The 23592-nt window shown below is 40.6% G+C and overlaps 1 protein-coding gene across 4 annotated transcripts in view; it reads right to left on the bottom strand.

Annotated features, from left to right (window-relative positions):
• Window positions 1-23592, bottom strand: part of GALNT7 (polypeptide N-acetylgalactosaminyltransferase 7) — a 76952-nt gene that overhangs the window by 20561 nt on the left and 32799 nt on the right. For all 4 annotated transcript variants that reach the window (XM_066996162.1, XM_066996163.1, XM_066996161.1 and 1 more), the window contains 2 exons: window positions 19530-19987; window positions 3339-3505 (listed from right to left, as the gene is read on the bottom strand). In XM_066996162.1, the coding sequence (XP_066852263.1) occupies window positions 3339-3505; window positions 19530-19987 (625 nt within the window). The remainder of the gene's footprint in view (window positions 1-3338; window positions 3506-19529; window positions 19988-23592) is intronic.

Here is a 23592-nt window from a genome sequence, read left to right as displayed (position 1 = left end):
ATGGGCTACAAAACAGAGATGCACCACTGAGATTTTGACCTGCATTCTTCAGAAAGAAATACTGCTGATACGTAAATGTGTAACAACTACTTGCTGCAGACATACCCACAACTGCACTTGCAGAGAGCTTTAGGAAACCCCATGTTAAGAGCCCTCGCTGCCCTGCCAGACCAGCTGCATTCTCTGCACAGCTAATGCTTGCAGCAAAATAGTTTTGATCTGTACAAGAAACTCTGAAGCAGAGAATATATGGGCAGCAGTGTGGCCATGCCAACAGCATGGTAGCTCTGCAACGCTTTTTCGATTCTAGTACACATTAGTGCAGGGTTTTCCACTGAAAATATCGGAACTAGCATAATTCAATTAGCTTGGCATCATCTCCCTTTTACTGTTCTCTCTGTGTTTGGCAATGAAAAAAAATACTGGATCTGAATTCAGCACATCTCAGTGCAGCTCAACTGTTTGCAGAAGAGATGACGGAAGGAAGGCAGTGTCAAACAGCAAACAGACTGCTCCCAGCTGACTTTATACAAAGAACTCAAATGAAAATAACATTTTCCAAGTGTTGCAACTGTTTCTCCCTGTAAGGTATGTAAGGAAAGGCAGACACGAAGCAAGTGGCCTGAAAGCAGGAGGGGGAGAAAGTCCTGAACTTCAATCAGCACCACCTCTGTTCTGGCCGAAGAAGAAAAAGCCCTGAGCAGCTCTGCTATGGGGAAGGGTGTTTGTGTTTCGCAGCTCTCCTAACAACTGGAGATCTCTTTAGGCAGCTTGGCACGCTGCGCAGGCTGTATTAGCTCGTGCTTTTCTCTGGGGAGAAAGAAGTGGAGCGAGATTCTCCTCCCTCAGCCATTTTTTTCATCTAGAATGCAATTTGAATTATTGAAATTAGGTTAATTATGTTTACCAAGTAATAGCCTAAAGCACTTTAACGAATTATTATAGGGAAATAGTGCAGTTGCAGCAAGGTGTTCAGAGTCATTCCAGTCCCTGCTTGTTTTCGAGTTGCTCGCAGATGAGAACATTTCATCTTATGCTTGCTTTACTCAATTTTCTAACCTGAAGTTATTTGGGAAAATGAAGTGTGGGAAAAATAAAGACAAGGGTCTGCTGGGTGTTAGTTCTAGGCTAGCTGTATCTGCTAGCCATGCTTATGTGAGCAAAGAGCGTAAGTTCTGCGTTCCAAAACAAATTTCTTGAAAAATACTACCTTTATTTAATAATAATCAGGTACTGGAAAACTGTAGCACCAGTTATGCCAAACTCATTCTATAAATTACATATATATAGCACGGAGTCAGCTATGACTCATGTGCAACCCAAACACTGAGCCCAATCATTAGTAAAAGCCTGGTAAAGTTTCTAGAGACCATCAGCATTGTAGTTACTTTATGCTGCTCACTCGGGCAGCCCTTGAACAGCTCTGAAGGAAAGCTGTGATCCCAGCCGAAAAGGAAACACACAGTACATGTCTGCTGACTGAATTATTAAAATTATATCCCTTAGGAGAGAAGACATTTTTGTTTTATAGCGTGTGTGTATATCTAAGCCAAATTCTCAAAGGCTGTAAAGGATATGGGAGACTATAATGTAACATTCAGTATCTTTATTAGACTAAGCCAGATGTAGTCAAGTTTACAATACAGGTAACTTTTCCTCTCCTGTAAAAACAAACAGAAAATGATACCTACCCATGGGTACGAAGTAAAAATTAGTATGCATTAATTATCTTTAATAGCAGCTTATACTCAAAAAAGTCAGTCCCAACTACATGATGATTTCAGACGTAGGGTTTATAGCGGGCAGAACAGCAGAAAACAACTCCTGCTGTGAGGCTGGAGCTGGGACAAGCCCTGATCACTTGATAAAAGGGAGAGCCTCAGCACAAAGTCATCTGCTTTCCATGCCACTGTCCAATTCAGCTATTGCACAAACACAGAGGAGGGCAAAGGGAGTGTATCCTATGCTCCTGACCAGCTCAAACTTGCTTGTACTCCTAAAAGCCTGGCTCATCACCATCGTCTAAAAGAAGTTGTCACCGTATACCCCCAAAGTTTTGACAAAATGATGGATTAGCCCTGCTGAGAAACTGCCCTGCAAAATCAGAGCCGTGTAGCATTATACGACATGCAAAGGGCAAAGATTTGAAACCATGATTTTTCGCAGTGGTAGAGCTATTGAAGACATTCTCTTTTCATCTCAGATTTTCATTTCCTACAAATTTTTATCCTACCAAAAGTCTATGATTTTTTTTTTTTTTTTGGCTCACCATCATCTTGCTCCCTGAATGTTTTGCCGGTTTTATGGATTTATTCCCATAAACCTGTGGGCAAGGCAGATGTGCTATTATTGCTATGCTAATATAAGACAAGGGACAAAGAAATCAAATAATTTGTCTGAAAGGAGAAAGTCAGAGGCAGTAACTGATGTCTAAACACTCTCAGTTACAAGAATACATGTCTCGTATGTCTAAAATGTTCTTATTTATGCCACTACTCTTTTTCTCTGTCTACTCCTATTGAAGAACTATGTCAGAATAAAATCTTGCAAAATTTGACTGCATTTTTTTTAAACAAATATCAAAATAATACATTAAGTTCAAAAACAGAGTGATTTTGTCTATGACAATCACGTTATATTTGAATCTCTATCATACTGCTTCCAGTTCTCTGGATTCAGCCTTGACTTGTATTAGCCCTGAAGACACCACCATTAAAGGAAAAACGTCAATGTATGTTTATATTTGTAAGAATCACACAAATACATACTACAAACCAGATCTGACATACATTGCAAAGGAAGAGAAACATTTCTGGACTTCTGAAAACATTGATATGCAGGTCTCAAATAAAGGGAGAAGTCAACATGCACTTAAAAAGATGATGTTAAAAAATAAAAAGATAGTGAAAATGAATCTGAATAATTCAATAACCTCAGACACATTTTTATTACAGTTAAAAAAAAAAGGAATCTGGATTCCTCTACAGAATAAGGAAATAAATTATTCATAATAAGCTTAACTCAAACTCCTTCAATACACTTAAAACTATTTATTTTCACAAGAGTGGACAAAGGTACCAGTTCTCCCAGCTTTCTCCTACATACACCTCCACAGCTGTAGAAGGGAACCTAACACAAAAAGGATCACCACCTTTATGAAAGCAGTTCACTGAAAATGAGTTTTCCCTTCACTGAAAACTGAAATGACTGTGGAGAATTAACTTATTTTTCCTGCAGAGTCAACTCAGTCCATGTCAGGTAATAAATCAAAAGAAACCTATTTTTAAAGCAACGAATTTTCCTTTTCTGCAAGCAGCGTGTTAATATTGCCAACATACCTTTGTTGCTGAAATCATCAATCAGCACAATTTCTGCCAAGTATTTCCTTGGTGTTCTCTTAATCACACTGTGAACTGTCCTCATGAGCGTGGACCATCCTTCATTATGGAAGACAATGACGACACTGGAGGTGAGCAGGTTTTCATCGTAATGCCAGAATTTGCATCTGTAAAAGGATTTCCTTGTGTTAGTTTTAACATCGTGATTTACAGAACTGCTTGACCATCTTTCCACACATGAAACCTTCACTGAGGATGATCTTTTAGATGAATCAGGACACAAAACATTATACAGCTCAAGCAGCACATTACAGAGGTACGATGCCCAAATAACAGCCTGCTTCCAGCCAGCGAGCCTTTTTTCCTCCTAAGAAAGGAGGAAAAAATCCCTTTCTCTACGCTTTCACAACAAAACAGATTTAGACACAGTAATTTTGTTAGACATACTATAGCAGCCTATGAAATGCTCATGTCAGCTGTTCTGAGTAAACCTATATCCATTTGTAAAAAGTGTCAGAAAAGCCTAATTCCTCATGCAAAAAATGTAATCCCATGGCAGACACAAAGCGATCTTTGCTATTTAAACTTTCAGGTATAGCAAATGTAGCTAAAAGAAAGGTCACCAAATCCAGGTAGCCCTCCATTCCTCTACTCAAAACTCAGTCACATGTCCTACCTGATGCAGCTTTGGCTAAATTTGTGCAACAGTAAGTATTTTTTGAACAGATACAAAAATTGTGCTGAAAACTCAAAGGAGTAAAGTGATAAATTAAGCACTGAAATTAAACACTGTCCACATAACTTTAGATAAAGATCAAGAATTTAAGGCTTATTCAAATGTTATGCCTATTTAAAATTTGCTAATAAATGCTAGCACAATAATAAAATCCAAATATTGACCAAAATAAACAGTTTCTACCCCGACAAATGCATTGGGTAGACATTCAAGCAACGGGTTCAGTGAAACATATATCTGACTGTATCGTTCGTATTTATTTTCATTTTTCTTATGTCTTGACCAACATCAAAAAAGAATGACATCAGAAATATGACTGGTTCCTATGTTCATTCCTACTAAGTTTTTCAACTGAAGCATCCATACCAGTAAATTTCAACTCTGTGCCACAAAAAGCACTTCTGCATCCATTTAAAACATTCTGCATTTCAATTTCACTGTGCTGTCTAACTAAAAGGAAAAAGTGCAACCTGCCCTTGTCCCTCCCTTCAGCAAGATTGCCCATATCCACACAAGACAGCATCAAACTTTCTGACTGTGTATTCCCTAAACAACGTCACTGCCTTTGAATCCTGTTCCTGCTGAAGTTATACAGGCAGCAGCCTATATCACAAGAACTGAAGACAATACTCTGGGCAAAGGACATGCAAGTGAATGAACATAATGGCATAATCATCCTTTTACTTTTTCCACTCATTACATTTTTCCCTCCACATACTGCAGAGCTTTCCCACACAAAGTGTCTGGAAGAACTCATGTCTTTTTTTCCTGAGGGATTACAGATGATTTAGTGGCAAGCAACACAAGTATTTCAGCCACACTTTTCAGCATTCATTAAATCACATTTATCAACAATGCATTTATTTTGCAATTGTTGTGTTTGCTTCCCCAGCTGCAGCCCTAAATGAGACTATTCAGTCTCCCTAATTACAAGCAGTCCAGGTATTTCTACACCTTGATGTTTTCCTATCTGATCACTAGCCCCCTTTTCCAAATACAATATACTTCCTATCACAGAATCCGAAGATGTAGACTCAGATTTCAATGGGCAGAAGACAAGTAAAGCAAGTAAAGTCTCTATCAAAGAGAATCTGACTTTTTCAAAGATACCCATTTATGTATTAAGAAATTATTCTTTACAAATGGAAACTTTGAAACTTATGGATGCACAAACTTCCATAGTTATATTTCTCAATATACATTAAAAAGCTTATTAAATGCAAAGAAACATTCCTGTGTTTGGAAAGAAATTACCTTAATCACCAGAAATCACCAGGTTTTCTGAAACTAAATTAAGTTATACATGGAAAGAACTCATCTAACTGGTCTGTAGATATTTAAACAGCATTTATTTGGTCAAGAAGGAATTTTTTCACTTATTGCCTGGTAACAGCATTGATGCATAGTCCTCTTCCACCAGAAGAAAGAAAAACTGAAGCTGATAGAAACAGACTATCCATTTTGTTCCTGAGGGAAATGAAAATTACTGAATCAAACCACTCTATAGCTAAGAACTATCTGATCAGGCCTTTCCTCCCTCAGTCAGGCTTGATGTAAGCAATCTCTACAGCAGCATGATCTCTAGAAGTATGATTTACTGTCTAAAAGCCTCCCTCTCGATTGTTTTTATGCCTGAAGTACCTGCAGCTCATCATATTTATAAGGTACCAATACACAGGTGCTAGACTTACTTTTTTTTTTCTTTTTATGGATCAGGCCACTAATGCATTTCTTCCACAAACTCCTCTCAGAGATTTCAGCTGATTACAAGTCGCAATACTTCAATCTCTAGCACAAGCATTTAAGCTGTCGACAACTTATTTAGCTATTTGTAGAGATAAAATGGAGAGGCTGGCTAGGTGTGTTAAGTCAGCTGTTTAAAGAAAGATTTTCTGTTGTGCATTTAACAGCAGGTTAATAACAGAACATTTTGCCTTGAAGAAGAAGGCAGTATCTGGTGCTGCGGACTGGCATCTTTGGAAGTTTCAGTTGGAAACTTTTCTGCTTTCCAATTAAAAAGACAGACAGCCATGACGTTCCAGACTGCCTTCAACAAACAAAAGAAACAAAGCAAATGCTGCAACAAACCAAAATCTTGTGTGTGCTTGTTTTTCCCACTTCCTGTAGTGTAAGTAAATAATATTTAGGAACAAAATGGTTAAAAGCATAAGAATGAAAGACAGTAAGTAATTTAGCATATTTAAAAAACAAACCTATTACAAAAATTGAATTGAATACCACATCTGTGAGCAATTTATAAACTTTTTTGATCTGTATTTAATATATTTTTAAAACATAAAAGCAGAGATCTAGTTTTTTTTTTTCTAACAACCCAACTTAATCTCGCCAAATCTGTCAGCACATTTTACTTTTTAAACTTAAAAAATCACGTGTTGCTAAATATACAATTTGTAAGCCATAAAAACACTACATTTGTGCTTCTAAATCATACTTTTAGTTTTCTGCAGAGACTTGATTTCACTTACTGGACAGTCAACATACCAACTCATCAGGCCCCTGAACGTAACAGACTGTAGTAATTTGCAAGTGCAATCTTGTCTCTTACATTGCTCTGGGAAGCAGAATTTTGAAACATAGTGGTTGCTTTAGGTATAAGCAGTTAATGTATATTTTAATCTGTCTGGCAGTTTTCCCAAGATATGTGATTGTTGTTCGATTATTTGAATGGCAAACCCGAAATCCTCTGCTCCCGTTTGTCCAGTCCCACGGGGAAGGCAGCTGCGGAGAACCTTTTTGTGGAGCAGCAGTGACATCCAGTGGTTGGCAAACCAAACACCAACCAACTATATATGCACTTTCCTTGTGTTTGAAGCTGAGTTTTACAGTATTAATTTACCTGTGAATTTTAGACACCAGGAAGGGGAAGTAAAAAGCCTACACTTCCGAGCTCATACTTCTGGTTTAAAAGATAGGGGCAAGTAGGTACGGGCATCCAGGCAAAAGCTGCAGCTTTTAAAATCTGGCACGGGGCAGACTCAAAGTACAAAAAGATCTGTGACAAAGAGGATCTAAGTTGTTTGAGCCCCTAGCTTCCTCCTCTGGGTGCTCTGTCCTGCCCACACACTGCTCGGAGCAGCCTCTGTCCTGCACGGTGCCTGTTCAGACGAGGCCTGCAGGACAACTGTGGCAATAAGCTGCGAACCAGGATAGCAAACATCAGCTCGCCTACAAAAAATATTTTGAATTCTTACTGGTAGAGCTGAGAGGACACCACACTGCAGCAGACATGCAGAAGTGAGACCAGAGCATCCTTAAGCTGGTGTTGCCACTAGACACTTCACACCACTTTGTCTGACCCCTGTGAAGAGCTCTGGCATGGAGCAAGAGGAGGCAGAAGCATACACATCCGTGAAGGACTGGCAACACTGTTCCTCAGTAACGTTGCAGGGAGGAGCAGCTCTCTTTGCCTCCTTTCTTGAGGGAGCTCATAGGTGAAAGGAATCAACACCTTCAGACCAGCCCACAAGTGAAAGCTTCCTGTCCCCAAGCAAGCACCAGCAGTACTGAGCAGAACCACGGGCTGACTAATCGCTGGAAGGAGAAGAAACCTTTTGAAAGATACAGCTGTGACCTAATGGAGAAACAGAGTGAGTAATGTTTCTTCTGACTACCAGCCCATATACTTACCATACAAATTATTCCCACTCCCTTCTCCATGGCCGCAGGGGAACAGTACTACCCAGCATCCCTGCCCCTCTACCACAGGAGAGGTGGTGGACCAGCCTCAGCAGAGGAGGACTACTTTTCTGGGGAACTCCTCTGTACAAGCAGCTGGAGATCTGGTCTGGAGCACCCCTTGGCTCGAGGAAATTTAGTGCTTAGTGCTCTGTTTATTGGCTTGCACTTGCTGATGTCCCTCAGCCCCACAGAAGTGACCACGTGTGGGTGCATGGCCCAAGGACTGGATGAATCCTACAGCCTCCCTGGCAGCAACCACCACAGTCACAGACATAGGCTCAAATTTCCCCAGTCTAAAAAAAAAAAGCCCAGGCTATTTGCTGCTTCTCCTGGAAGAGTACTCCAACCATCAAGCAAAAAACATAAGCAGCAAATGATGACAGCACCCTGACAGCAATTTAAGTGTTAGTCTCAATCATATAGCTACTTAAAGGATAATTTGAGATCTTGAGCTAACTGAATTTCCTGTTATCCTGAATTCCTCAGTTTCCTAGCACGCAAGCATCTCAACTCCAGAAAAAAGCAAGCGTGTGGCCACAGCCAGCTCTCCTCCCTGTTACTGTCATGCTCGGGTCAGCTGCTTAAAGTGCACCTGCATTTACCAAAGGCACGCTGGGCCCCGATCTGGCTGTGTCTAATTTCAAAGCACCGTGCCTGTGTGCTTGGCCCAGAAGGCTGCAGCACAGGTTTCTCCAGGGCAGCGCTCCTGTAACTGCCCCAGGAGCCAACTCCTACGACATTCGAGACACTGTTTCTGCTGAGCCCTGAGTGAGTGAAGAGCTGAAGGTCTCAATTTAGCATTTGTATTAACAAATCAACCTGAAATTGTGATTAACTTTGAAGTTCTAGTCTCTCTTTTGCATGAATATAAAATACAATTTAAAATTATGAACAGCTTTAAGTTGCATTTCATGTTGAAAAATGTGTGCGATTCACAGTGATATCAATTATCACCGACTACTAATTGTTTGATAATGCATGCATTTGTTTCTTTGAGCAGCTGTAGCACTAGCAGAGCCTAAGAGGAAGTCAGGAGCTGTTCCCATTTGCAGCTTCCTTTTCTCATAAGCCCCATTCTTATCTTATAAGGACACAGGCGCCCAGCAGACAGCACGCTGTTTACATAGCTTAATTCTGAATTCGGGGCTGCACACTGTTTAAATCATCAATTTATTATGACTACTGCAGTAAACTGCATCTACCCCCTAGGAAGATGGATGAGAGCTTCTTTCACAAAGCACCTTCCAACAGTTTACTCATCTATACAGCTGCCAATACCAAGGTCCTCGCCGAGCCGTGCTGCTTGAGTGCCTGCAAGTCTGAGGCATCAACGCCTCTGTCTGGCACAGACAGAAGCAGATTACAGAACTCTGCATTTATTTGCTAAGGTATAACTAAGTAAATCTACTGTTAATATTGTATTTATTACCTCTGAATCATTACAGGGTATTTTTATGCATTATCAACATGAATATAAACTTAGATAACTTACAAAACAGGGGTTCTAGGAAAGAAGTGAACAGACACCCCAAGAAGGACAGTTTGCTCAGCTGGGTATTTTTCTTTTTGCTTTCAGCAGACAGTAGCAAAACCGCTCTTACACGCTATTTAACAGCTTAAACCTATGCCAAAGCAGCATTTCCTATTTTTATAATAGCTACGGGCTTTGTCTGCTTCCATTCCTGAAGCAGCCTGCAAAGCTATATGACTGAATTTGGTTGCACATGCCCCTGGAAGCACAAGCTGCACTTCCTATCATACCTCTTAGGGCACCACGACCCAAATTCAAAACAAGGTTTGTAGAGACCCAACATTACTGCTAAAAGGAAAGTCTAAAGAATAAACCTTGCTTTTTTTTTTTTTTTTTAAATCACAAGAATCTTGCCCATGGTCTTATTTTCACTGAAAAAGTTTAAGCAATAAACACACTAGTGCAGGAGAGCCAGAGGGCAGAAACAAATTCCCTTCCCCGGGGGAGGCTGCCTTGCAGACACAGGGAGCCAAATCCTTTCCCCCACAGCTCCTGTTTTGTGTTGTGCCCAAAGATGTCCTCAGCCTGTTCTTCTCGTGATATGAGACAGATCATTTTCACCTTCCAAGTTAGAGCCGCTGGGTTTTATGGCATTGTAGCTCTGCAGCATCTCCTTGGTTTAAAATAGCACAGTATTTCCCCATGTTTCTCAAGTCCTCTGCAGAACAGTGCACTACCACAGAGAGAAGACAGACAGGGCAAACTGATCATCAGACACCTGAAGACAATGTTTCTGTGGGTAAGTTACACAAAAACTGTTCTTCTGCCCTATACTTTGCTCTCCCCTCTGCAGCAGCTAGCACTGTTTTGTCAGAAAATACTGCAAAGAAGCCACAACTCCCTGTATATGGCAATTCTCATCATTTCTCTGCTTGGGTTTGCACTACTTTAGGAAGTTGCAGCTTGATGCATTTGCCAACGCACGGCTTAAAAGAATGCAGGCTGTGACAGGTGTTTCCTAATATAATAAACTAAATGGCGAGAAGAAGCCTGGGGCTCAGTCCCAAGGAAATACGTTATTTCTGCCATGTCTTGCTCATCAGATATCAAACCCCAATGTTCCTGTCTGGGCTCAGTTGGGCTGAATTATAACTTATATCACACCAGTTTATTTAAAATGCTTTAACATGAAATTCTGATTAGCAGGAACAAGACAGAGCATAAGCAGTTCAATTATTATTTCAGCTTTGCATTCAGATTACAACTCCTTTGACAGAGTGCTTCCTCCATTTGCCCCAAAATGTTTATGATCCAAGGCTGCACTTGGATGGTTACATATACAACTGAACAAAACCTCTCATCCTTTCCTCTGCTTCCTCCTCCAAACTCAAGGTTTAAGGCAGAATTTGAATATGCACCAGGTATATATGTTGTACACCATATATATATGCTATATATATTTATTTGAATAAGAGGTTCTGTTCAGAGCTCAGTCTTCTCACTTAGATGTACACACACACAGAAGTAACAGACAACACACCTGGTGTTTCTGTCAACTTCTTTGTGCTCTTAAGGTGAGCTATTTCTCTGCTGAAACCTAAAACTTGAAATGCTAGTAGCTGGCATTGAAGAAACACTGGATCCATTCTTACTCTAGTTTTCACTACTGGGACCTGTTAACAAAATGTTAACAGAAAACGCTTATTTCTGCTTAAGTCCAATGACTGAAGTTCATCTTTCCTGACCACAGAGATGCTCTGACAATACATCCTCAACTACGTTTTAAACACATTTTTTTCTCCCCAGGAACCTTACCAAGAGCAAGGCAGCTGGTGCCCTGCCATGGACACACTGGCCTTCTTCACTTAGTCTGACTACTGGGGTTCACCTGATTCTCAGCAAGGCACACAAAGGTTTATGTGCATACTGCAAAACTAGTTTTCTTGGCCACAGAAGAGTTATGGTGGACTATGTAATGCCTGAAGAAAAGATTGTTCCCAAGGTACCATGTGAAATGAGACCAAGTCCCTAATGCTCCATTTCCATTGACACTGATACCAACAGTAATTACTGAAAGCTTATTTCATATAAGAGTATCAAATATGTAATTTGCACAGTACTATAATTAAGCTACTAATCACATTCCTGAAGAAAGCAGGCTCTACTCCAGAGCTTTTCTATTCAATCTGCTTAGCTATGACAAGATTCACTGGACAGCTAAACACTATAAAAGATATTAAATTCATGTTACTCACTCAGAGTAAAAAGGGCATCCTTTTCTAACAAGCAGCCAAGATTCATTTGCGCTATCATGTGCCTTGAGTAATTGTTTATAACTAAAGATTTTGTTATTTTTTCAACTCAAGTAAGCACTAAAAGCTTGCTATACGATTTGATATTTTTAACAGCACTTGGACCAGCTAAAGTGTCCAAGGCATCATCATCAAACTAGGATAGGAAACTGTCTTTACTAAGTAACAGTTTTGTTTCAATAACATACAGCTTTGTATGTGAGAATTCTTATGTTAACTCAAGGCTTTATTTTTGGAAAGAATTCCCTCCTCTGCTTGTACTAAAATTAATAGTAAAAATATAAATAAATAACATGAACACCTTTCAAAACTACATTTATGATTTTACAAACAAGTCAATTCTTACTCACTCTGTTATGACCATTAAAAAACTTTTATAAAATGTTGAGAGTTGCAAAAACAGTTGTCCAAAAACACATTTCTGTACACACAGAGCATGGTACTCAAGCAAGGAAGAGTTACTTTTTCATTTTTTTCAACAAAAACTTATCACCAGTTCTTTTTGATGTAAAAAGATGATCCAGGACAACAGATCCAATTATTCAAGTATGTGTTTTATGGCCCAGGAGGCATGCCCTGTAACAGCAATAACGTCATTAAAAAGGAAAGTAAAAATTGGATAATCCATGGAATGAAAAAACACTTTAAAATATTTATTTTGCTACGATCAGACTGACAGATGTGTGTGGGTAATGCACTTGAGATTCTGGCTCACAGTGGTGAACAGACAGCAGTTATCTGTTATAATACTGAAATAAAAATTCAGTAAGAGATTAATTTGTCTCTTGTCATAAACATTCACAAAGAGTCATAATGCTTTCTCTCCCAGTCAAACTACTCAGGGTAAAATTCCTGTAGCATTTGTCAAAAGAGGCTGTCAAAAAAATCAAGCATAAATAGAATCACAAGACAAAAACCCTCTGGGTCAGTAAGAATAATTTTTAAGCAAGTCTTCTATGGGTAGGATAACAACAGCATACAAAGTCTGAGCAAAGCATGTTGAGCAGGGATCCTTTCTTACAGACAACACGGTTAATTATGCTGGCATAAAATCTGATCAACAGTAAGAACAACCCTGGCTTTAGGGCTCCAAAGTAACCTAAGTTAGTTAACAGGGAGTTTCACAGAGCATCACTTACAAAATAGTTCAAGAGAGTGCTTCTTGACCTAAATCTTAACCCAAAGTGCAATGAGCTTGACCTCAGCCCAGCTGAGCTCTCCATATAACAGCATGGAGGGAGTTATTCTGCTGTGGAAATGAACTTGATAAAGAAAAACCTGCATTGCTTCTCAGTGTTTCTGAGAGAAAAGAAACTGCAAAGAGAGACTGCTGCAACTAACACATTGTAGACGTATATTTTTTTGTAGAAACACTGAATGCAGGTTCTTTGGAACAACTAACATTGTTTTAGTAGCGTATAACCAGGTAAACCTCTTGAAATGAGCCACACACCATATGGCCTCTTCTCAGAGCTCCACATTTCACTCATCAGTAGTTTTGTCCATACGGCAGTTTTCTCTCCTTTTTCAACTCTCTTTCATAGAGAAGCCACTATTTAAACATTTCCTGGCATCTGCCAGAAGAAAATCAGAATTTCAGGTGTTACAACTTTGCCAAAAAGGCCCAGGTCTCTGAGAACAACCTCCTCAAGACACGGGAACAGCCCATTCCTACACAAATGGCTCAGCAGAAAGCCTGCCTGGCTGGCCCAGGAGCTCCTGATGGAGCTTGGATGCAAAAATCAAGAGCAGGGCCCGGCTGCCTAGAAGGAGTACAGAAAAAAAAACAAACGCTCAAGCACATGCAGAGAGAAAGAAGAAAGGCAAAGCTCTGGTGGAGCTGAAATCAGTGAGATGGTAAGAGAAATGAGAAGGGCTTACAGACAAGAGGTTTACCACTGAGTGGTGTGTGACTCGTGTCAATAGACATCAAAAATATTGAGGTACTCAGCACCTTATTTCCCCTGTCTTTATTGTCAAGGCCTGCAGCCACACCTCACCAGTCCCTTTGTCTAGAGGCAAAGACTACAGAAGTGAAGGAATATGCACCACAGAGGTAAGCCGACCACTTTGCTGGATATATGACAGCAAACTGCACAAACACAGGGCAAGCCCATGGGACTGGGTGGGCTGCACTAGAGGTGCTGAGGGAACTCGTAATGTCGTTGTGAGAAAATTCATCACAGAATTCGTGCAAGCAAACAGAAATTTGCAGCAACAGGTATTCAGTTGGGCTTTTGCCCACAGCTCCAAATGTCACAGCCCCTTTGGCCAGTACTGTGTCTGCTTTGTCCTTCCTATCTGTGGCTATACCACAGAATAAAAGAAAAAAGATTTGAAGAAACGCTGTAGAAGCCTGGCTCAGGGACTCATTCAGCATCTCATACCTCAGTCATGAGGTATTGGGAGCCCTGTTCTAATCATGGCCACAACATGCTGAAGGTCCAGTGCCAAATAAGTGTCCTTGTTAACACCTCCTCTTGAAAAGGGGAGCTATAAAGGAAGGGAGCAGGTTTATTAAAATGTCTTCAGGTAGCATGAAGCTTTTTCAATGACACCATGCTAGAAGCCGAGAATATTTACCACTAATCATAATAAGTAAATAAAAGTCTAGGAAGGAACTACAAAAGGTAGCATGAATAAAAATGAGATGCTGCTAGCAGTGAGAATGACATTCTTTAAATAAACTGGGTGGTATCCAAAATGAAAACAGAAATGAGCACAAATTCAGGCAAACTGAACGTAAGTAGTAAGATAGATGGAGGAAAAAAAAAAGCATAAGAAATAGCTTACTTCAGTATGAAAGCTGCTATTGAATTCTTTTTCATTTTTTTTTTTTCAAACACCACAAGTAGGATGCCTGCCAGAAAGTCTGTTGGTCTGATAAATGATCAAAATGAAAAGAGACCACTTCAGAAGCAGGAAAACTAAATTAAGTATTTCCATTGAACTCTTTAACAGTGACCAACATCAGATACCCATGGAAAAAAACAAAAACAAAAAAGCAGGTCAAGTATACAGTGATACTTCCCAGTACATGCTCCTATCTTCAGCTACCTAAAGCTTAAGGACTTTGTAATTTGGAAATAATGGATGATATCTGTAGGATAGCTTTTGCTGGATTTTTTTCTCTGAATAGCCTAACTGCTTTTTTCTTTCTTTTTATTTTTTTTTGATAAACCCAGTATTTCCAGATGAATGCAACATAAACTGACTAACTATTATGGTGTATAACTACTGCTGACACCAGCCTTGATTTCAAGCAAACAGAAGTAGGAAAATCTGACACCATTTTTTACAAAAGGGCCCCGGGGATCTAAAGAATAGCTGACTACTAAGTCCGACTCCAGTGTTGAATAGAAGCTAATAATAAAGAACCAAATTAGTAAGTCATAGGCACAGCTCTTGTGGAAGAAAGCCATGCTGCAGAAACATATTACAATCTTTTAAAGGAATCAAAAAGTATGTGGACACGAGTGAGTCTGCTAATAGAGTAACTGAACTTCCAAAGTCTTTGACGAGGTTCTTTGGTTTCTTTTCAAGCAAAGTTCTTCAGCAAAGTACGTCAAGATAAGACAGAACATCCTTTTAGATTAATAACTGCTTAAGGAGGAGGAATGAACACTGAAGGAAGTTTGCAGCTGTAGGAGCCTAAGCATCTGTGCTGGGATCCAAGCTGTCCACCTCCTCTTCCAGGTCATTACTGGGCAATAAAAAAGAAACAAACCTTGGCAGTCTCAATTGAAATGACTATAAAAAGCTGCAGAAGAATTCAAGGACACTACCCAGGCAATGAATTGGTAGGAGAGCCCACTGCAAGTGCAAGTGAGTGCACACCAAGTGTAAGAACAGGCACAGTGCAAACAGCACTTGGGGACAGTCTCCAAACTTGTTTTTGCCACTCGAAACCTTGGAGCCAAACACGGACAGCTTTTTGAGCATTTTAGCACACATACTGCTTACTTCAGCCTGGAAAAAGACTTTGTCTCAGTGTGTACTGAATTCTAGGAGTTCAAACACACTTAAAAGACAAGTCAGAGCACAGAAAAAGGTCCACAAAGTATGACGATCCTGCTGCAATTTTTGGCTCAAGAACCCCTTGCCCACTGGTTACCAGGAATGGAAGTTACTCCATTATTTTATGCTTTCTCCCAAGCATATGTTATTAAACAGACCTAGAGAAGACAGACCTTTGGTCAAACCCAGAACATTTGGATTAAATTAAAACAAAAACAAAACAAAACAAACTCTGGACAAGTGGATCTGGGTGCTGGAAACAAAATTCTCTTCAGATTTTTCTTTGAGAGGACCCACCTTGTACCTAACAAAGTTTGTCCCCAACATAGGTCCATTTTCTATTTCCCTAGCATGGTGTGTTTATCTTGAATCCAAAATCATCCAGAAACTTTATCTTTCTGTTTTTATTCAGCTTTATCTCTGTGCATACTCCTGATCACAAAAATATCCTGGGAGTAAATAAATTAATTACCTTATTCCCTAAAGCTAAAATTAGTTTAACTAGAGTTCTACTAGGAAGCAGGACAAAATGTAAAACTGAGTATAAAGGCTCTTAAAAGGCTGCACCTATCAGAATTAAAATAAATAAATAAATAAATAAATAAATAATCCAAACTTGGCAAAAATCACAAAGTTTTAAGAAAATTTTAAGAAAAAGGTTTTCTTCCAGCATTTGCATAGAGGTTTTAGAAAGGACCTGCTAAGCCTGCCCCCACTTCTTTGCAACCAGAAGTAAAATGGAACACAAGTATTGCTCCACCTAAACCCAGCTGATGGTTCCCCTGGCCCTCCTGCAGAGTGCTGAACGGCTGAAGTGAGATAATGCTGTATTTGAAACTTTGTACACAGACATTTCAGTATCCCCATACATTCTTGGTTCCATTTAACCGAACCTGTGACTTTTATGCCAACAGAAGTGTTTGCCTTCAACCTCAAAACAGCCTGGTTACAATACACCAGGCTGCAATACACATGTACTAGCTAAAGGAACATTTTCAGATGTACCCGACAAACCGCATCAACACACCATCCAATATTATTTCTCTCTACAGGGGGCAGCAAGAGGCTTTTTATGGCAGCCGAGACAGCCCACAGTCACCAACAAAGTTCCTGCTGAATCAATAACAGCAGCTGGCAAATCACCTTGGCCACGTATGTGTCTGACTCGAAAGACAAATCTAACTATAGCAGGACTGAATCCCCCTTCACAGGCACTTCTTCCCTCTTCCCCTTTCAGCAGGGACAAGCCTCAAGGCTGCATGGCTTTTTAGCTGAGAGAGTCAGTTCTTGCAGTGCTATTTCACTCCTGCCAACACCACCTGGGGAAGCACTTGGCGTACTTCCCTGAACCAACCTGACTGCTGAGGGTAACGCTGAAGAATTTTTATGCCTCAAGGAAAAGGCAGAGGTGAGGCCTACCTGGATTTGAACATCTCTGAACGAATAACTCAGTCTTTGCCTGAAAGACCTACCTCAATTAGCAATGCTGGCAAGCAAAAAAAGGTTGATTATACTGTTCTTCAGTAGGATTATGCTGAATGCTGACCAGCCTTACCAACCAAAATAACTTACTAAAGAGATCAGTAGGATGAAAAGGGGAAGGAAAATAAATGGTAAAATAATTTATCCAACAGGCCATCTGCTACCTTTTGCTGCATTTCTTCCCAGTAGCAGGGGAATGAACAAGAAAGAAAATACAATGATACCTGAAAGCAGCACCAGCCAATCCTACATTGCTTTCCCTCTCTCCTGCCTTTCCCAGGAAACACATTGAAGCGATAAACATTTAAACTATTCAGAATAATTGCAAGAGTCCTGGATATTCATTATATAAAATAACTTATATCAAGTTGCCTGAAAGATATGTTTTATTAACGTTTTTTGTGCTGTTTTGTTTGCTCGTATAGGATATTAAACAGTAAAACTTAACTTTGATTTGATCTGCTGGCTTTGACCTCCATGGAAGACTTATCTGCAAGTGAGCTTGGAGGAAACTCTTTTAAATTTCTGATCTGATCGTGGCTGTCTCTTCTGTTCCTCAAAGCATTTAGGTCTTCTTAGGGAACTTCTATCTTTATTACAGTAGTAAAGATAAACTCTGAGATTCGAGGTGGGGAACTACCTGGCAGACATGTAGTCTCTCTGATGCTTTTCACCTCGGGGGAAAACAGGCAGGAGCTCTGCTGCCAAAGACATGGTCAGTAGCCTGGGCAGAGGCGGCCTGGTCCCACCTTCATCGGACATGTCATCGGACATGCTGCCATTTCTGCTTGGCTGTCTGGGCAGAGCAGAGAGCTCCCACCTCCATCCTCCCGCTCTCCTGAGGAAAGGCAGGGCCAAAATGAACTCTGCTAACACGAACTCTTGACTCCGAGCAGCTTCACTCTGCTCAGTTCACCACCGCACCTGGTGGGGAAACCGTTTTTCTTTGCAAGTTTCTGTAGTCCTGTTGCCTCTTACAAAAAGGGCCTCAGTGGCTGCCAACCCCACAGCAGAAGCAGCAGTGCTTAGGGAACGGCCACCTGGAAGGAAATGCTGGCCCAAACAGGTTATCTGGAGCATTTCCTCCCCTTCAGAAAATCTCTTCAGCACAGAAGCCCAACTGCTGACTGCAGTGAAGAAATAAAATTAAAGTGAACTTCAAGATAGCGAACCTTTCCCTGCCACTAGCAGCTGACAGACTCATTTCTCTCCTCCAGCTTCAGGCAGGTGGAAATCTTTAGTAAGTCACTCAGGGAACATGGCACGAAGAAAGAGAGGCGCTGTACTCTATGCACTTCAGTCATTTTAACAAATGCACAGCGGCCAGTAAATTCATGCAGCAATGCTTGCACAAGCATGAGTCAGACTCACAGCTGGCCAGCTGTCTCCCACCTCATGTCGTGGAAAAACACCCTTTTTATGAAAGGCCATGGCACAGTCCCAGTGAGCAACCGGTGACCAACCAAAGAGATCAGCTGCCGCAGCTGGAAGCCTGCAATGCTGAGGTGGGCACCAAACCCCAGGACTGGCAGAGCCCCCCTCTCTGCTGGGGAGGAGAGGAGAGAGAAAACAGGCAGTACCTCATTTCATATACCCTCCTATCCGATGCAAAAAAGCTAAAAGATACCAGTCAATCAGTGTGCTCACAGAGCTCTCCTTAGCTGATATTTAACACATAAAATAATATTAAATGCAGATTAACCTGAAAGCAAATTTGACTCCAGCATTTAGCAAAGACAAGAAGAGACTGTTTAAACCTGTTAGTAACCATACACAGAGCAAATACTAATACCTCCCCAGAATCCCCCTCACATCAAAGTAGGCACATCCCAGGCAAGTGGTTTTTTTTTTTGTTTTGTTTTTTTTTCCCCTAAGATTACTTCCTTCTTTATGATAAATGCAGTAAGTAGTGTAGGTAGAAGATTAATCTGCTGTCAGCTCCAAAATCCAAACTCCAGTATGGCAGATCTATACTCCTGTTAATGCAGGTAACTAAGCAGAGTTATTTAAAGGGAACAATATTACTTTGTTTTTTTTTTTTTTTTAAAGCATTGGCACGAAACCATAACTAAATAAACCATACTATAAGAACTTATGCATGAAATAATAATTAAAAAAACAACAAAACCATTCTTAAAAGCAAATCTTAAGTTATGGATTATAAAGAGAACACACAACAAGGAAGACTGACTGGACGTGGAACATCTAAATATATGCAATTAGACACTAAAATGGATGACTTCAGAGACAAATCAATATAGATTAAGTGTTCGTGAAAGGAATAATTGGAACAGCATTAAGAATAACATATAGAAACATTTGGTACAGTTCAGCACATTTGCCTGTCAGGACAAGAAGTCTCACGTACTTGGCCTAATTAATAATATTATTTTAAGCATCAGTTAAGATCTATGGAAAGAAAATAATTAAACCTCATAAAAACAGAACTAAAAGAAAACAAAAAGTTTGCTTACTCTTCTTGACGCAAGTCATTAACGCTCCGATCTAGTGAAATCATATCACTTGCCACCATATTAAACCCAAATTCTTTAATGCTGGCTTGAATGGATTCTTTGTAATCTGGTCCTAAAACATATGGCTTCGCTTCCTCTCCAGGGCCACCAACAACTCCGTGAGGCTCAGGCTCTTTGGGTTCAAAATTACCAAGGACTCCAGGTCGTAAAACAGGATCTCGGTATACAAATGTCTGAGGCTTAAATGTGAGATACTGCCTCTGGATGACATTTTGCTGATTGTTATCACCAACACCATGCTGATTTAGTTCATTTTTGGCCTTATTTTTCCTTCGAATTGATTCCAAGTCCACTTCCACGCCTTCAACATGAGGCCAAGGTACCACAGGTTTGAATTTCTCATTTCCTAGTCCACGTTCTCCTTTGTTTGGTATGGGTCTGTTGGCTTCTTTGTCATCCTATATATACACAGAGAAACAGCAGGAGATCATATAAATGTATTACTTTTATTTTTCTTCCCCCCACCCCCCCTCCCCAAATCCAGTACCTTGGGCACTGAGAGTTGATACTATATGTATGTTAAGCAAAAATGGAGAAATCTCTGTTCGTTCAGGGGCTGAATGAACACTTGTCATTAAAGCTAGCAGTTGCTGGAGAGCATCACTGGACACTGTCCACACTTACCTGAACAAGTGGTCCTGGAAAAGGCCTAATGTTCTTCACACCCCAAAACTTGTTCAGCAATTTTACAGCACCCTCCCAGAGAAACGTGAAATTCACACAGATTTCGAAACCTTCTTGGCATTTTCAGTGTTCAGCAAGGTCCATGGGGTAGGACAAGGGTAATTTTGAAAGAAACTTGGCAGAAAGGTTCTGAGTGGCTGGGTGTGAAGTCTCTGGAGTACAACAGCCCCACCCACGAACACGTTCCAAAAAATACAGTCACTGCTTTCCCTAGTACTTCTGTCCAATGGGACAATGGGGAAACATTGCTGAAAGTCCAGATTTCCTGGTAAAATTATCTATTTGTAAATGGGATAGATGTTCTCTGTGGAATTCAGTGTCACCTAAAAATGCATGCATTTTGGCAAGATCTCACTATCTGTTCACAAATACAGGATCAAAATAATAATAATAATAATAATAATAATAATAATAATAAAATAGATCAGAAGGGTGTCACCAATTCCAACCTGCTAGAGGCAGGTCTAACTCCAAAGATCAGGCTACTCAAAGATGTGTCCAGTCAGACTCTGAAAACATCCAATATCTCTGGACAGCCTCTTCCAATGCTTTACCAGTGTCTCAGTGAAGATACATATTTTTTTTCCTCATACCCAATTAGAAATTTCTTGTTATGTCCTGTGATGATTGTCTCCTGTCCTTTCAGTGTTGACCCCTGAGAGGACTTTATTTCCATTTTCTCTGTAACCTCACTTTTGAGGGTGAAAAGGTGTAACTAAATTTTCCATTAGACTTCTCCAGGCAAAACAATCCCAACTCCTCTGCCCTGTCCATGTGCTGCAGCCCTCTGGCCTCCTCAGCAGGTCTTTGCCAGGCCCCTTCCATTTGTGAATTTTTCTCCTATGCTGGGCACTGCAAGAGGAGAAACCAGACACAATGCTCCAGATGCAGTCTCATTAATTGTGTGTTATCAAGAAACAAAACACTTCCTTTAACTTGATGGCTAAGCTCTTGCTACTCATTACGCAGTTTGCCTTTACTGCGGCAAGGGCACATTGCCGACTACATCGCAGTGTTTTCCTCACATACCATGCTGCATAATAAACTTCAGAAAGTAAGAAAAATCCATGATAAAATATGCCTAGAGTAACACAATAACAATGGGAGTCAGACTGGCTCCAATTCAAAATAACATTCTACCTCTCTGTTCTAATTTAAACAGGGAAGACGTACAAAATGCATAAGTGTTACATTATTCTGCTCTTCCATCATTTTCTGAGGACCCCTGAAAAGCCAACATGGGAAAGGGAAGGATAAGAGCACATGAAAAGGCACATTTAGCAAGGAGGTAAAAGGCTAGACATGTACCTAACTGAAGCCTTGAGAGGACTTTTCAGAAGAGCATCATCTCACACTTGCCCTAGAAAACAACATGAAGGCTCCGCCACTCAGCTGTTGGAACACTGCTGACCTCTCACAAATTTGTGCCTAATTTCTGATCCAAGTGCACAGACAACTAAAAAGCCAACAAAATAGTGGGCATCATCAAGAAGGATTCTTAAAGAAACTGTAATTTTGACTACATAACATTTTGATGCATTCATGTCTTTGGTAATACTTAGTCCTGGTCTCCACATCTCGAACTCACATGTTGGAGTTAGAGGAGGTACAGAGGAGGGCAACTGGAACGAAGGAGGTGGACAGGTGCCTTGGGACGTATGTGCAGAAGAGCTGTGACTCTGCAGTTTGGTGATGTGATGGCTGAGGGGTATATGACTGAAGTTCACAAAATCATGAGGGTGATGTATACATTGAATGCAAAACCACTGTTTACCCTAAATCCAAGGTCTAGGGGCACTTGAAAAAAAATCATAGAATAATTTTTTTTTAAAAAGAAAAACAACAAAACCAAAAAAGTTCTTTGCACAGGCAGTGATCTCCTGGGATATGCCACATGGGAGGCTGTGGACAGAGATAGTACCGACAGTGAACAAGGGATGAGGCAAAGTGATGGGTGACTGTTTTATGACGAGACAGTGAAAGGACTAGGCAGGGAGGTAGCTTCTAACAACTCTAATTCAACCTGTGTGGATGCTGGAAGAGTCCAAAGGGAAGGAAGCAGAGCCAGTAGCCAGGCTTGCCTGCACATCCTGCTGCCATTCTCAGACACTATCCTGGTCTAGATGGATCACTAGTCTCAGTCAGCCAGGCATTTCTTATGCCCTTGGTCTGTACCAAAGCAAATATCTTTTCCCTCCACTTCCACCAACTGTAAAACATTACAAGCTTCAACTTCACCCGTTCTCTGACTGAAGCAAAACACTTCTAAAAGTAATTTGTTTATTTTGCTGCCATCAGAACTATGGCTTACCTCATACTACACTTAGCCTCATTATAACTGTTACACATAATTTGTATTATAATGCACTTATTTGCTGTTCCCTTCAAGACACTAAATATATGTCATTTTTCTAGGGCTGGAAAATACCGCATAGAATGAGCAAATTATACACACACACACACAAACACTCGCTCACCTCTCCCCTCCAGTTTCTACACACCTATGACAATATGACAGCAGGCACTCATTGTGGGTCAGCCCCGGGAGGCAGCTAAGCACCACACTGCCGCTCACTCACTACTCCCTCCCCATGCCCTAGTGGGGTGGAAGGAAGAGAAAAGGAAGAACAGAAGTGAGAAAACTCACATGTTGAGACAAAAATAGTTTAAAAGTGAAGGAGAAGTGGAAGATGGAGAGAAAACAAAACAAGTGACGCAAAGGCAATCAATCACTCACAACCTCCCACAAGCAGACTGATGCCCAGGCAGTTCCTGAGCAAAACATGGCTAATCTCCCTAAATCCACTCTTCTCCTTTCTGAGCATGGCATTATATGGTATGGAATGTCTCTTTGATCAGTTTGGGTCACCTGCCTGGCAGTGTCCCCTCCCGGCCCCTTGCTCAATCCTAGCCACCTCCATGGTGGGCAAAGTGAGAAATGGAGAAGGCCTTCGGGCTGTGCAAACACTGCTTGGCCATAACTGTACCACTGGTGTTATAAACGCTGTGTTGCTAGCAAAGCTTACAGGCTGCTGTGAAGAAAATTAACTCCACTCCAGACAGCATTTTATGGGCATTTTCAAAAAAAAGAAAAAAGAAAAAAAAAAGAATTGCTTAAGTGCAGTCCACAGCTCCTGGAGATCATTTATCCACAGATAAATGAGATATCCAGCTCATTTATCCACAGATAACAGAGACAAAGGATTTCTAAATACCATCTGGAAGAAAAAGTAAAGTCAAGCCACAATCAAAGAACTATTTTGGCCATTACATAAACCGCAATGCCTCAGTTAGGAACTTCTAGAACTTCTCTTTTATG

This window comes from Anser cygnoides, chromosome 4 (genome assembly GCF_040182565.1).
Source record: "Anser cygnoides isolate HZ-2024a breed goose chromosome 4, Taihu_goose_T2T_genome, whole genome shotgun sequence".
Classification (NCBI taxonomy): domain Eukaryota; kingdom Metazoa; phylum Chordata; class Aves; order Anseriformes; family Anatidae; genus Anser; species Anser cygnoides.
The sequence above is the reverse complement of the archived record's forward strand: the minus strand, read 5'-3'. Positions and strand labels throughout refer to the sequence as shown.